Genomic DNA, 16,412 nt, shown 5'->3' on the forward strand with positions numbered 1-16,412 from the left:
TGAATGAGGGTATTTACTAAATGCAGACATATACACTAGATGGTGATAACTGCTGAGGTATGACTCTAGGGGCTGAGGTACGACTCTAGGGGCTGAGGTACGACTCTAGGGGCTGAGGTACGACTCTAGGGGCTGATGTACGACTCTAGGGCCGAGGTACGACTCTAGGGCCGAGGTCGACTCTAGGGGCCGAGGTACATCTCTCGGGGCCGAGGTACATCTCTAGGGGCCGAGGTACATCTCTAGGGGCTGATGTACGACTCTAGGGGCTGATGTACGACTCTAGGGCCGAGGTACATCTCTAGGGGCTGAGGTATGACTTTAGGGGCTAAGGTACGACTCTAGGGGCTGAGGTACGACTCTCGGGGCTAAGGTATGACTCTACGGGCTGAAGGATACATTTTAAGGCTGACATAAAGGTTAAAAGCATGTTTTAAAGTTTACTGATCTGGGTTGGTACTTTAGCTGGCTATGGTGAATGGTGAAATGGTGATGGTGAAAAAGCCCTGTCCAGTTTCCGTGAGATACCTTGAGGCTGGCTATAGGCCATCCTCCTTACCTCAGCTCCATAAATATCCCAGCATGCCTCTGGAGGGCTTTGCTTTGTCATTGGCTGCGTTTATACAGGTAGTCCAATTTAGATATTTTGTCCAATGATTGACAAGAGATCTGATCTGATTGGTCTAAAGACCAATTAGTTTCAAAATATCAGAATTGGGCTGCCGGTGTAAACACAGCCATTGTGGCAACAGGGGTCTGTTCTACTGGAAGGGTGTTCTTCACACACCAGACACACACACACAGACACACAGACAGACAGACAGACAGACAGACAGACAGACAGAGAGACAGAGAGACAGATAGAGAGTGTGTGTGTTTATTTGTGTGAGAGCGAGAAAGAGAGATTGTGTGTGTGTGTGCATCTTTTTGTGAATGTGTGCATGCGTACTTGAGTTCATGCCAGGTTGTGCATGAATTGGTTGATTGCAGGTGATAGGTTTCACACAATTTATCTTGGGCGTCAAATAGTGCATAACACCGTGTGAATGCCGAAGCAAAGCCAAAGTCAACCTTGATCTCACGCTAGGATGTGTTGGGGGGGAAAGAGAGTACCGTAGCATCACAAGTCAGTGTGGATCTGGATTCTCTCTGACAGGTTTCGGAATGAGGGGTCAATGGTGGTGTGTTTCAGTAGTAATAACAATCTGATACCATTCAGTGAGACACTTGTAAGCAATACAAGCAAAGTGGGCAAGCTGGGACTCACACAGTACTGGTGATGAAACAGTCAAGCTGGGACTCACACAGTACTGGTGATGAAACAGTCAAGTTGGGACTCACACAGTCCTGGAAACAAACAGTGTGTGTATGATGTATGATAAGTATAGTCTCATATTCTGGCTTTAATGGCCACACCTACTCTTATATCTCTACCCGGTACAGCCAGAAGAGGACTGGCCTCCCCTCAGAGACTGGTTCCTCTCTACCCGGTACAGCCAGACAAGGACTGGCCACCCCTCAGAGACTGGTTCCTCTCTACCTGGTACAGCCAGAAGAGGACTGGCCACCCCTCAGAGCCTGGCTCCTCTCTACCCGGTACAGCCAGAAGAGGACTGGCCACCCCTCAGAGCCTGGCTCCTCTCTAGGTTTCTTCCTAGATTCTTGCCTTTATGGAGTTTTTCCTAGCTACTGTGCTTCTACATCTGCATTGCTTGCTCTTTGGGGTTTTAGGATGGGTGTCTGAAAATCACTGTCTGACAACTGCTGATGTAAAAAGGGCTTTGTAAAAGACATTTGATTGTATCCATCCTGTACTGTATGTGTTGGCCAACTCTATGCTTCTTGTTGCCATGTACCATATATGTAGGAAGACTGAAGTCGGCCTCAGCACAAATACAGTTTGAATACATGGTGACTGTAGGGAACGAGCAAGAGGCTAACTGAATGGTAGTGTCTTGACAATGGAGTAATCAACCAAGCTTCCTAGTGATTTAGTGAGGCTAACTGAATGGTAGTGTCTTTACAATGGAGTAATCAACCAAGCTTCCTAGTGATTTAGTGAGGCTAACTGAATGGTAGTGTCTTTACAATGGAGTAATCAACCAAGCTTCCTGGTGATTTAGTGAGGCTAACTGAATGGTAGTGTCTTTACAATGGAGTAATCAACCAAGCTTCCTGGTGATTTAGTGAGGCTTCCTAGTGATTTAGTGAGGCTAACTGAATGGTAGTGTCTTGACAATGGAGTAATCAACCAAGCTTCCTAGTGATTTAGTGAGGCTAACTGAATGGTAGTGTCTTTACAATGGAGTAATTAACCAAGCTTCCTAGTGATTTAGTGAGGCTTCCTAGTGATTTAGTGAGGCTTCCTAGTGATTTAGTGAGGCTTCCTAGTGATTTAGTGAGGCTAACTGAATGGTAGTGTCTTTACAATGGAGTAATCAACCAAGCTTCCTAGTGATTTATTGAGGCTTCCTAGTGATTTAGTGAGGCTAACTGAATGGTAGTGTCTTTACAATGGAGTAATTAACCAAGCTTCCTAGTGAATGTAGAACAGTTGACAGATGTTTGGCACCAAAGTTAATTTTTATTCATTTTTTATAATGTACAATATACAAAAATATAGAGTAGCAAAAAATTCACAGTGTCTAAAAGGCAGTGATTAAAAAGTCTCAATTCGCAAATCCAACAGCCATGTTTGTAGTTCTGGAAAAGAGCAATAGCTTGTGAGCAGGACTACAATACCCAGCTGACAGTACCACCTGGTTGATTGCGTAGAAGGGTGCAGACCCCCCCCCCCCGATCGGCGTTTTTCCAACATGCAACAGCAGCATGTTCAATCACGATGACAAAACGAAGTGAATGTGTCCTGTGAATGTCCACAACGATGAATGTACAGTAATATTTATTTAAATGTTATTTTTAAAACACACACACACACACACACACACACACACACACACACACACACACACACACACACACACACAATTAAACTCATTGAAATACATGAAGAGGGTTGTATCTTGAGATTTGAGGGTAACAGATACCATGGCAGCTGAACCTATGTGTGGCTACATTACTACATCACAGGGCTGAACATTAATCTACATAGTATCTAGGCTGGTCCCAGATCTGTCATTACTACATTACAGGGTTGAACATTATGCTACATAACATATAACCTGGTCTCAGATCTGTCATTACTACATTACAGGGATGAACATTATGCTACATAACATCTAGCCTTGTCCCTGATCTGTTTGTGCTCCTGCCAACCCCATTGGTCATTGTCAAGCCATGTGACAATGAGTGATGAGGGGTTGGCATGACAGCACAAACAGACTGGCACTCACATCAAATCCAGGATGGAGAACAACTCAAACCTTGGTTACTGACAGGTACAAACCTCCATCTCCTTCTTGATATTTACAAAACATATCCATTTTTACAACGAGAAGCCTTTAAAAACACAGAAAAGCTATACAATATACATTTTACAAACCATACTGACTTTAGGTTGCATTGCCTTTAGCATGGAACAGCATCTATGAACAAATTAAGATTAGCTGTTTAAGAAAACATGACTTAACATTCATCGAATGGAGAATGAATAGTTTGAGAACCTTCACAGTAAACTTCCAGACTCAGTATCATTTAGGTGAAGATGTCCTACCATCAGCTCAGTATCATATAGGTGAAGATGTCCTACCATCAGCTCAGTATCATTTAGGTGAAGATGTCCTACCATCAGCTCAGTATCATTTAGGTGAAGATGTCCTACCATCATCTCAGTATCATTTAGGTGAAGATGTCCTACCATCAGCTCAGTATCATTTAGGTGAAGATGTCCTACCATCAGCTCAGTATAATTTAGGTGAAAATGTCCTACCATCAGCTCAGTATCATATAGGTGAAGATGTCCTACCATCAGCTCAGTATCATTTAGGTGAATATGTCCTACCATCAGCTCAGTATCATTTAGGTTAAGATGTCCTACCATCAGCTCAGTATCATTTAGGTGAAGATGTCCTACCATCAGCTCAGTATCATTTAGGTGAAGATGTCCTACCATCAGCTCAGTATCATTTAGGTTAAGATGTCCTACCATCAGCTCAGTATCATTTAGGTGAAGATGTCCTACCATCAGCTCAGTAACATTTTGGTGAAGATGTCCTACCATCAGCTCAGTATCATTTAGGTGAAGATGTCCTACCATCAGTTTATATGGGGCTCAGATCTGTAACATGAACAACTTGAATGACTGGAAGAGATATTAGTTGATCATCACTACTCTAATATCATCACATTGATACTCTCCACACTCACAGTAACATATACAACAATGAATGGCCCAGCAAGACACACACACACAGTATGGCAATCTCCTTCTGCAGATGATTACCATAACATGATCCAGTAATATGATCCAGTATTGTGATCCAGTAATGGGATCCAGTATTGTGATTCAGTATTGGGGTCCAGTAATGGGATCCAGTAATGGGATCCAGTATTGGGGTCCAGTAATGGGATCCAGTAATGGGATCCAGTATTGTGATCCAGTAATGGGATCCAGTATTGTGATCCAGTAATGGGATCCAGTAGTGTGATCCAGTAATGTGATCCAGTATTGTGATCCAGTGGAAGCAGTGCAGAGTGATCCAGTATTGTGATCCAGTGGAGGTGCTGAGTGATCCAGTATTGTGATCCAGTGGAGGTGCTGAGTGATCCAGTATTATGATCCAGTGGAAGCAAAGCTGAGTGATCCAGTATTGTGATCTAGTGGAAGAGGTGCTGAGTGATCCAGTATTGTGATCTAGTGTAGGAGGTGCTGAGTGATCCAGTATTGTGATCCAGTATTGTGATCCAGTGGATGAGGTGCTAAGTGATCCAGTATTGTGATCTAGTGGAGGAGGTGCTGAGTGATCCAGTATTGTGATCCAGTGGAGGTGCTGAGTGATCCAGTATTGTGATCTAGTGGAGGAGGTGCTAAGTGATCCAGTATTGTGATCCAGTGGAGGTGCTGAGTGATCCAGTATTGTGATCTAGTGGAGGAGGTGCTGAGTGATCCAGTATTGTGATCTAGTGGAGGAGGTGCTGAGTGATCCAGCATTGTAATCCAGGTGATGACCTTATCTGCCACCATTCAATACACATTTCATTATATCAACATGACAAACACATTTCCCTGTAGCATGATGATGAAACAGTGCCCTTACACACTAACTGTATTCATCATGCTTCACGTCAAGGTTTGGTATACAGATCATTTTCCCACATTTCCAATTTGATGCATCCATTTATCCATTTGAAGGGATGAGGGTGGTGAGACAGCTAACCATTTGAAGGGATGAGGGTGATGAGACAGCTATCCATTTGAAGGGATGAGGGTGGTGAGACAGCTAACCAGTTGAAGGGATGAGGGTGGTGAGACAGCTATCCATTTGAAGGGATGAGGGTGATGAGACAGCTATCCATTTGAAGGGATGAGGGTGGTGAGACAGCTATCCATTTGAAGGGATGAGGGTGGTGAGACAGCTATCAATTTGAAGGGATGAGGGTGGTGAGACAGCAAACCATTTGAAGGGATGAGGGTGGTGAGACAGCTATCCATTTGAAGGGATGAGGGTGGTGAGACAGCTATCCATTTGAAGAGGGTGGTGAGACAGCTATCCATTTGAAGGGATGAGGGTGGTGCGAAAGCTATTAATTTGAAGTGATGAGATTGGTGAGACAACGAACCATTTGAAGGGATGAGGGTGGTAAGACAGCTATCCATTTGAAGGGATGAGGGTGGTGAGCCAGCTATCCATTTGAAGGGATGATGGTGGTGAGACAGCTATCCATTTGAAGGGATGAGGGTGGTGAGGCAGCTAACCATTTGAAGGGATGAGGATGGTGAGACAGCTATCCATTTGAAGGGATGAGGGTGGTTAGACAGCTATCAATTTGAAGGGATGAGGGTGGTGAGACAGCTATCCATTTGAAGGGATGAGGGTGGTGAGACAGCTATCCATTTGAAGGGATGAGGGTGGTGAGCCAGCTATCCATTTGAAGGGATGATGGTGGTGAGACAGCTATCCATTTGAAGGGATGAGGGTGGTGAGGCAGCTAACCATTTGAAGGGATGAGGATGGTGAGACAGCTATCAATTTGAAGGGATGAGGGTGGTGAGACAGCGAACCATTTGAAGGGATGAGGGTGGTGAGACAGTGAACCATTTGAAGGGATGAGGGTGGTGAGACAGCTATCCATTTGAAGGGATGAGGGTGGTGAGGCAGCTAACCATTTGAAGGGATGAGGATGGTGAGACAGCGATCCATTTGAAGGGATGAGGGTGATGAGACAGCGAACCATTTGAAGGGATGAGGGTGATGAGACAGCGAACCATTTGAAGGGATGAGGGTGGTGAGGCAGTGAACCATTTGAAGGGATGAGGGTGGTGAGACAGCGATCCATTTGAAGGGATGAGGGTGGTGAGACAGCGAACCATTTGAAGGGATGAGGGTGAGGGTGGTGAGACAGCGATCCATTTGAAGGGATGAGGGTGGTGAGACAGCGAACCATTTGAAGGGATGAGGGTGAGGGTGGTGAGACAGCGATCCATTTGAAGGGATGAGGGTGGTGAGACAGCGAACCATTTGAAGGGATGAGGGTGGTGAGACAGCGAACCATTTGAAGGGATGAGGGTGGTGAGACAGCGAACCATTTGAAGGGATGAGGGTGAGGGTGGTGAGACAGCGATCCATTTGAAGGGATGAGGGTGGTAGGACAGCGAACCATTTGAAGGGATGAGGGTGGTGAGACAGCGAACCATTTGAAGGGATGAGGGTGGTGAGACAGGATCGCTGAGCCTTAGCTGAGTATCTGGGTTGTTCAAAATACATGTTTTTTCTCAAAATTTACATCGACTCTGAATCGCCGCCATTGTCATTTTTGGGTGTCGGTGCAGGTAGTTACAGGATTATAAACCCTTTCAGAGGCCATGGTCACGTCCCATTTGGCTCCCTATTCCCTACATAGTGCACTCCTTTCAGCCGGGGCCCATTGGGCTCTAGTCAAAAGTAGTGCACTATATAGGGAATAGGGTGCCATTTGGGACGTGATACAGGAGTCCTTGGGCTGCTCAGATGAAAGCAGTACCAGCCCCTCACTCTCTTCCCCTCTCTGTTAGTCCACACTGCGGGAGCACCTGACCATGAGACTAATCTGATGCAGCGTGTCCAAACAGACAGGAGAAACAAGTTGGTGAGAAGAAGCATGACAAACGTGCCCATACTGTCAGTGTCAATGAGTTCTGCACTTTCACCATCATAAAGCCGGTTTTTAGAGCTGGAAGGTGTCTTGGTCAGCATATTCCGGTACGGTATCCTTTGGGAACGGTTGACTTTGCCGTCTATATCGAATACAAACCAGCCACAATGTCTTATATTCTCCTCAGATTGAATGTGAAGTCTGTGGGTTTTTGTGATATACATGATCTGATACCGTAGGGTTTTACAGGAGACTTTTAACAGTGTTGTTTTAGAACAGATTCCACAAGTAGTGAATCTCCATACTGAACCATAAGGCTGCTACAGCCCAGCTCCCTCATAAGACTCCAACTCCCAGCATTCCTCATGGTCCAGTCTACTTCCTCGTCTTGAGATGAGTTGCTGTACTGCACAGTAGAGTAGAAAAACATCGTCATAAAACAGTCATATCAACTGAACAGTCACAATGATACGAAATGATTCTCCTGTTGGTTGACAGGGACAGTTCAACCTCCGCCCGCACTGGTGATTGAGAAGAACGTGCATGGTTCGGACCTTGAGAGGACACACCCAGTTCAAGGGTCTGCCCGGTCGTTAACACAGCTCCCCCTCACTGTAGCAAAGTACACACTCAATAGAGGAGAGGAGAGGAAACGGTGAAGGGTCTGGGGTGCAGGAGTGTTTCCAACTTCCCATAGAGAAGAGAGTTGGAGGGGGGGGGGGGGGGGGGGGGGGGTCCTGTCTCAACTGTGGTGCATATAGTTCCTGCAAGGTGAGTCGGGGTGGAAGGGGTGGTCGTATTTGCCCAGGGGTGCTGGGTAGTAGGTGGTGGTGTAAACGTTATTCTGGGGGAGGGAGGGGAGGGGCGAGAGGGACGAGGGGAAGAAGTTGCAGCTCTCGTCCGGGAGAAGGTTGTTCTTGTTCAGCGTCTGTGGAAGACAGAAGGGAACAGAACAGGGGGTGTTCAGTAGGTGCAACATGGGAGAAAACGTTTCTAAAGGCAGGAGGCGCTACCTGATCTCGTCCAATGAGAAAGCTCATTTTTGTTTCCAGTTCCACTTCCCTGCAACGCCCTACTGTACCACCCACTAACACTAAGGGAGAATCTCTCTCCTCGCCTCCTTCTCAAAACCCATTGGTGAAGAAGGTCAAGGGGCGGGACCTCTGGCTTTGGGTTTTGAGACGGAGGCGAGGAGAGGACACAAGGAGTATGCAATTGAGATTCTCTCCCACAGTTACATCATACTGTACCTTCACACACAGACCCGATCAATCACACAGAGATAGTATAATACATAAAACTGTATCAACAAGTAGACACGATAAATCACACACAGATAGTATAATACATAAAACTGTATCAACAAGTAGACACGATAAATCACACAGAGATAGTATAATACATAAAACTGTATCAACAAGTAGACACGATAAATCACACAGAGATAGTATAATACATAAAACTGTATCAACAAGTAGACACGATAAATCACACACAGATAGTATAATACATAAAACTGTATCAACAAGTAGACACGATCAATCACACACAGATGGACTACCGATCCCTTTAGGGGGTCTCAGACAGACAAACCATGGTGGTAATCGCTGGTAACCAGCAGACACAGGAAGGACATGAGGGATGGTTTGTGTGTGTGTGTGTGTGTGTGTGTGTGTGTGTGTGCGTTTGCGTGTGTGAGGAGACAGCCAAAGAGCAGACGTTAGTTAATTAATTCAAGTAATGGCTCGATTAATCAAACACAGCTGTGTGAGTCTCGCCCTCCTTTCTGATAGGTTAACAGGCTAATGAACACATTAATAAAGAGTGGGAGGCAAACAGATGGTATATCACTGGGACATCACAAGGGCAGGACGGACGGACGGACGGACACGGTCTCTCTGCCATTCTACCAAAGAGTAAAATAGGCACAATCAGACAAGCAAGGACTACAATGACCTGAACATTTGAGGTCTGATATTTGGTATTTGAAGCAGACCTATGTTCAAATAATATTTACTTTCTTTCAAATTCTTCATCTGTGCTTGATTGGGCTCGCCTGATGCAATGGAACCAATGGAGTAGTTCCAAAAGTGCAAACCCCACCCATCTGGCACTCCAGGCAGACTTAATTAAAAGTATTTGAAAGAAAAGAATGACTCTACCCTAACGGATTGGGGGGGGGGGGGGTATAAAGAGTGGAATACTCCACCTTGAACTCCATGGGGGTGTACTTCTCGTTCTTTGGCGTCGTGTTGCCCTTATAGCTGAGGTGGTTGGGCGTGGTGGGGTGGATGACGGCTGACTCCTGGGAGGGCTTGTGGAGTCGTTGGCAGTAGGCGTAGACCAGGACCGACAGCCCCACCGCTGCAAAGAAACACAACGCTCCCGTGGCCATCAGGTGGAACAGAGAGAAGGCTGCTGGGAGGAGAGAGAAAGGGACAGAGTTTGAATATCATAGGTATTATTTACTACATCATTATTGATTTAATATGTTCCAATATGTTTGTTTTGGCAATGTAGTCTTGTTCCCTAAAAATTGTGAGTTCAAACCGGTTTTGAAGGCTAAGTGCAGCTAAGCTAGTGATCAGACCAGGTTTCAAATACTATTTGAAATCAGTTAAAAGGCCTTATCTGTGCTTAATTGAGCTTGCCTGGATAAATGGAACATTTCTAAAAATGTGAACCCTGGTCATATAAAAGTATGAACCCTGGTCATATAAAAGTGTGAACCCTGGTCTTGGAAAGATTACAAATAGTATTTGAACCCAGGTCTACTCGCAACATTGCAATAACTCCATAATATTTTTGTCATGAGAGGATCCGCTCAAAAGACCAAGAATCATACTGAAATCAAAGCCTTGTTCACACTGCACGCCTTAAGACTCAAATTAGTTCTTCTAATCTGTTTTGGAATACTGACTGTCCAAACAGCAAGTTACAAGTGACCAAATCAGATTTGTGTGTGTTCAGACAGCAGTAATTTGCTGATGTTGCTATGCTAGTTGTCATAGTAACGACGGATGTGTGCGCGGTGGTGTAGCCTGATTGGTGGTGCTCGTGCTTCCTATCACTCAGAAGTTATCTAGCAAGCTAAGGTGACAACAATGCCTCCCTGTTGTTTTGAATGTTCAAATTCATAGAGGAAGAACACTTTTTTTTAAACCTCAAAGGATAACATGATCCAACTTTCAAAACTAATCCTTTTCGGCTAGCCACAGCCGTCTGCCTGCTAGCCACAGCCGTCAGCCAGCTAGCCACAGCCGTCAGCCAGCTAGCCACAGCCGTCAGCTAGCTAGCTGTTTAGCTTTCTAGCACATTCAGTAAATTGTTCTTAAATTAACAAGCTAATTAGCTTCCACATGGTCTTGTCAAAACTGTCAACCCACTAGTTAGTAAGCAACAATATTTACCAAATAAATCAAATTTGACTGTTCAGACAGAAGTTGCACAGCCAGGAATCAGATTCGCATCTGATGTAGGTGGTTTGAAATATGGCTTGAAATATTTGATTCCATGTACTTTTTGGCTGTTCAGACTGCAGGAAAAATAACAGATTCGGACCGGATATGGAAAAAAATTGAATTTGAATCACTTCAAACTGCCAATGTGAACAAGGCTTTATTCAATCAGATCCGCTTTAGCCTACATCCACATAGCGGTTGTTTTGGCAGTGTCAGAGTTGGAACTGCGTTAGAGCTGTCAGACCCACAAGCGGCTCCTGGCATCATTCCTAAAGCAGACATTGCCATTGGCTGAACGGTGTCGCATTAAGAGAAATCCCTTGCAGCCTTGTTTAGAAGTTTTAACACTGGAATGTGAGATGTAATCTACACCTTGATTAGGCTGATAGAAATCCTCATTATTTTTGTTTAATGATTTTTGATTTGAGAGCAATTATTTCTATACATTCTACACTTTGTCATTGTGAACTTGTAATGCGAGTGGGACGGGGTGTGGCTTCTGGACAATGATCAACAGCAGCTGCTCCCTGATTTGACAGCTCCAACACAGTTACACCTCCGACACCTCCAAAATATCAGCTGCTCCCTGATTTGACAGCTCCAACACAGTTACACCTCCGACACCTCCAAAATATCAGCTGCTCCCTGATTTGACAGCTCCAACACAGTTACACCTCCGACACCTCCAAAATATCAGCTGCTCCCTGATTTGACAGCTCCAACACAGTTACACCTTCGACACCTCCAAAATATCAGCTGCTCCCTGATTTGACAGCTCCAACACAGTTACACCTCCGACACCTCCAAAATATCAGCTGCTCCCTGATTTGACAGCTCCAACACAGTTACACCTCCGACACCTCCAAAATATCAGCTGCTCCCTGATTTGACAGCTCCAACACAGTTACACCTCCGACACCTCCAAAATATCAGCTGCTCTCTGATTTGACAGCTCCAACACAGTTACACCTCCGACACCTCCAAAATATCAGCTGCTCCCTGATTTGACAGCTCCAACACAGTTACACCTCCGACACCTCCAAAATATCAGCTGCTCCCTGATTTGACAGCTCCAACACAGTTACACCTCCGACACCTCCAAAATATCAGCTGCTCCCTGATTTGACAGCTCCAACACAGTTACACCTCCGACACCGCCAAAATATCAGCTGCTCCCTGATTTGACAGCTCCAACACAGTTACACCTCCGACACCTCCAAAATATCAGCTGCTCCCTGATTTGACAGCTCCAACACAGTTACACCTCCGACACCTCCAAAATATCAGCTGCTCTCTGATTTGACAGCTCCAACACAGTTACACCTCCGACACCTCCAAAATATCAGCTGCTCTCTGATTTGACAGCTCCAACACAGTTACACCTCCGACACCGCCAAAATATCAGCTGCTCCCTGATTTGACAGCTCCAACACAGTTACACCTCCGACACCTCCAAAATATCAGCTGCTCCCTGATTTGACAGCTCCAACACAGTTACACCTCCGACACCTCCAAAATATCAGCTGCTCCCTGATTTGACAGCTCCAACACAGTTACACCTCCGACACCTCCAAAATATCAGCTGCTCCCTGATTTGACAGCTCCAACACAGTTACACCTCCGACACCTCCAAAATATCAGCTGCTCCCTGATTTGACAGCTCCAACACAGTTACACCTCCGACACCTCCAAAATATCAGCTGCTCCCTGATTTGACAGCTCCAACACAGTTACACCTCCGACACCTCCAAAATATCAGCTGCTCCCTGATTTGACAGCTCCAACACAGTTACACCTCCGACACCTCCAAAATATCAGCTGCGGGTATTTGCTAGCGCCCGTTAACACTTGATCTGATTGAATCTAGGCCTAAAGTTTTTAGGAATGATAGCATTGTGTGGAATCAGGGTGGCGATGGTTCGTTTGTGATTCAACGGGAGTGGGAAGGGCGTAAAACAAGTGGAGAGGGGGGAAAAAGGGGGTGGCGAGAGTCACGCTCCATGTCCTTGGGGTCCCTGTAACCCCCCACTGGGATGGGGGAGGGGAATCTCGTAAGTCACTTACCCCCACAGCGCTGATCGTTATCCTGTCCATGCACAACGACTGCGGAGAAACATAGAGTTTGAGTTTGAGTTTGAGTTTATTTTATTTTTACAGGGACAGGGCACATTAATCAACGTTTCAGTAAAAGTGCCGGTTTTAGCCAGCCGGCTAATTTTCAACCGCAGTCCCTGGGCAGGTTATTAAAAACAATTACAATATAGACAATAGCAGCATAGAACAAGCAAGACATAGCAACATAGGACAAGCAAGACATAGCATACAGAGCAACATAGGACAAGCAAGACGCAGCATACAGACAGAGCAACATAGGACAAGCAAGACATAGCATACAGACAGAGCAACATAGGACAAGCAAGACGTAGCATACAGACAGAGCAACATAGGACAAGCAAGACATAGCATACAGACAGAGCAACATAGGACAAGCAAGACATAGCATACAGACAGAGCAACATAGGACAAGCAAGACGTAGCATACAGACAGAGCAACATAGGACAAGCAAGACGTAGCATGCAGACAGAGCAACATAGGACAAGCAAGACGTAGCATACAGACAGAGCAACATAGGACAAGCAAGACGTAGCATACAGACAGAGCAACATAGGACAAGCAAGACGTAGCATACAGACAGAGCAACATAGGACAAGCAAGACATAGCATACAGACAGAGCAACATAGGACAAGCAAGACGTAGCATACAGACAGAGCAACATAGGACAAGCAAGACGTAGCATACAGACAGAGCAACATAGGACAAGCAAGACGTAGCATACAGACAGAGCAACATAGGACAAGCAAGACGTAGCATGCAGACAGAGCAACATAAAACAAAAATCAGCAAGACAAAATTCATAAAAGCAACAAAGTGTTTCCACACCTCACAAGCTACAGACAACAGACAACATGGAAAGCGGCAACACACAGCTAGGGACCATGTTCACAAATCTGATTGACCTTTAGCCATGTCTTCGAGCATTTTGTGAAAGTGTGATATGTGGTGCAGTTATGTGTGTCTGATGGCAGTGTATTCCAGACATGGGAAGCTCTCACAGAGAATGCAGATTTACTAAAGGTGCTTTTCCTTAGGGGAACTATACAGTCACCTCTCATGGCAGACCTTGTGGATCTGCTGCCATATGTCTGGGTTTTCTGTTTAACAAAAATATTGAGTGGAGGGGGAGCCAGGCCATTAAGGATCTTGAATACAAGACATGCGTCGGTGTATTGCACAAGATTTTCCCAACTCAAGAGCTCATGCTTTCTAAGAATGTGACAATGATGATGGCTATTGGGCTTCCTATCAAGCACTTTGAGAGCCTGTTTGTAGACAGACTGAATAGGTTTTAATGTTGTACAGCAAGCTTGGGCCCAACTAGTCAAGCAGTATGTTAAGTGGGAGAGAGAAAATAAGATAGAAGAAGAGGAAAGACATAGGGAGGAACCGAGAGAGAAACAGACTGTTACTGCAATGCACAATTCAACCAGCCAATAGAGTCAAAGCTCCCCACAATCACAGAGTATCACTTTCTGCAGCAAAACCAACCAAGCACTGCTCATAAAGTGATGGTCAGCTGGCTATTTAGCAGTGTGTTCAAAATGTTGGGGACTGACCTGGCACCTCGGGGGGCTGGCAGGGCCTGCTCGCGGTGGCATTGCCCTGACACAGGCTGGGGTCTGCCTCCCGTTCCCCACACTCCCTGTTGCGATGCTGCAGCCCCTCCTCGTCACACTCCCCCCACTCTGACCACGGCAGCCGGCCACCTGGAGGAACAGCAGATGAGGAGTGGAGGGGGTTGGAGGAGAGGGTGGACGGAGACAAGAGAGGATGATGAGTTGTGGTACCACTATAAGTCAAAGCCACAGTGAACTCAGCATAGCAGCTACATAACCTTAACATCCTTTAAATTAAATGACTTACTTTGAATGCTGAACATTTTTAAAACAATATTTGTATGAACAAATGCTGCAAATATGTGTACCTGTGCAGGATATGATTGAATGTTGTGTATCTGTGTATGACTGAGTGCTGCATATCTTTCATCTGTGAATCTGTTCAGTCTGCATACCTTCACAGGTGTGTGTGTTGCACAGGGCCTCTTCAGTGTGCAGGCCGATGCAGATGTCACCTCCGTTGGCGGGGGCAGGGTTGCTACAGGTACGGGTACGCTGGTAGTGCCCACCTCCACAGGTGGCGGAGCAGTGAGACCATGATGCCCAGCACGACCAGGTTCCTTTCACTGGACACACACACACACACCAAACTTTTATAGAAAATATAAACGGTTTATTTCCTATAGTCCTTCACAGTCAGTATATATATTTCGACTGACAGACGTTCTGAACTTGTGCACCACGCCACGCGCAACAAGAAGTTGCCCCCCATCCCTCCAGATAATTAGGCAACTTTTTCACATTTGTTGTTGTCTGAGTAGGGGAATGCTGTAAATTACAAGGACTCGATGTATTTTGAAAGAGGATACGTTGAGAATTATAATAAATACCGCTTTAACGTCATACAAGCCAAACACCCGTGAGTCCAAATGCGCACTTCACATTTCCATATCATAAAACTCATGTCATCTAGTGTCAACGTTTATGATCACTATGTTAGTTACAAGATGACATGGTGTTATACCCTGGGTTGTCCTGAACAGAATGAGTCTGTGTTAGTTACAAGATGACATGGTGTTATACCCTGGGTTGTCCTGAACAGAATGAGTCTGTGTTAGTTACAAGATGACATGGTGTTATACCCTGGGTTGTCCTGAACAGAATGAGTCTATGTTAGTTACAAGATGACATGGCGTTATACCCTGGGTTGTCCTGAACAGAATGAGTCTGTGTTAGTTACAAGATGACATGGTGTTATACCCTGGGTTGTCCTGAACAGAATGAGTCTATGTTAGTTACAAGATGACATGGCGTTATACCCTGGGTTGTCCTGAACAGAATGAGTCTATGTTAGTTACAAGATGACATGGCGTTATACCCTGGGTTGTCCTGAACAGAATGAGTCTGTGTTATACCCTGGGTTGTCCTGAACAGAATTAGTCTGTGTTATACCCTGGGTTGTCCTGAACAGAATGAGTCTGTGTTATACCCTGGGTTGTCCTGAACAGAATGAGCCTGTGTTATACCCTGGGTTGTCCTGAACAGAATGAGTCTGTGTTATACCCTGGGTTGTCCTGAACAGAATGAGTCTGTGTTATACCCTGGGTTGTCCTGAACAGAATGAGTCTGTGTTATACCCTGGGTTGTCCTGAACAGAATGAGTCTGTGTTATACCCTGGGTTGTCCTGAACAGAATGAGTCTGTGTTATACCCTGGGTTGTCCTGAACAGAATGAGTCTGTGTTATACCCTGGGTTGTCCTGAACAGAATGAGTCTGTGTTATACCCTGGGTTGTCCTGAACAGAATGAGTCTGTGTTAGTTACAAGATGACATGGTGTTATACCCTGGGTTGTCCTGAACAGAATGAGTCTGTGTTAGTTACAAGATGACATGGTGTTATACCCTGGGTTGTCCTGAACAGAATGAGTCTGTGTTAGTTACAAGATGACATGGTGTTATACCCTGGGTTGTCCTGAACAGAATGAGTCTATGTTAGTTACAAGATGACATGGCGTTATACCCT

General features: G+C 45.4%; 1 protein-coding gene across 1 annotated transcript in view; it reads right to left on the minus strand.

Annotated features, from left to right (window-relative positions):
• Nucleotides 1-7,993: 7,993 nt before the first annotated feature.
• Nucleotides 7,994-16,412, minus strand: part of LOC139413980 (semaphorin-5B-like) — a 59,363-nt gene continuing 50,944 nt past the window's right edge. The window contains exons 16-20 of the mRNA XM_071161865.1: nucleotides 14,844-15,014; nucleotides 14,389-14,538; nucleotides 12,777-12,815; nucleotides 9,461-9,669; nucleotides 7,994-8,179 (exon numbers count right to left, since the gene is read on the minus strand). Coding sequence (XP_071017966.1) covers nucleotides 7,994-8,179; nucleotides 9,461-9,669; nucleotides 12,777-12,815; nucleotides 14,389-14,538; nucleotides 14,844-15,014 — 755 coding nt within the window. The remainder of the gene's footprint in view (nucleotides 8,180-9,460; nucleotides 9,670-12,776; nucleotides 12,816-14,388; nucleotides 14,539-14,843; nucleotides 15,015-16,412) is intronic.

The sequence above is a fragment of the Oncorhynchus clarkii genome, chromosome 7 (assembly GCF_045791955.1).
Source record: "Oncorhynchus clarkii lewisi isolate Uvic-CL-2024 chromosome 7, UVic_Ocla_1.0, whole genome shotgun sequence".
NCBI lineage: Eukaryota > Metazoa > Chordata > Actinopteri > Salmoniformes > Salmonidae > Oncorhynchus > Oncorhynchus clarkii.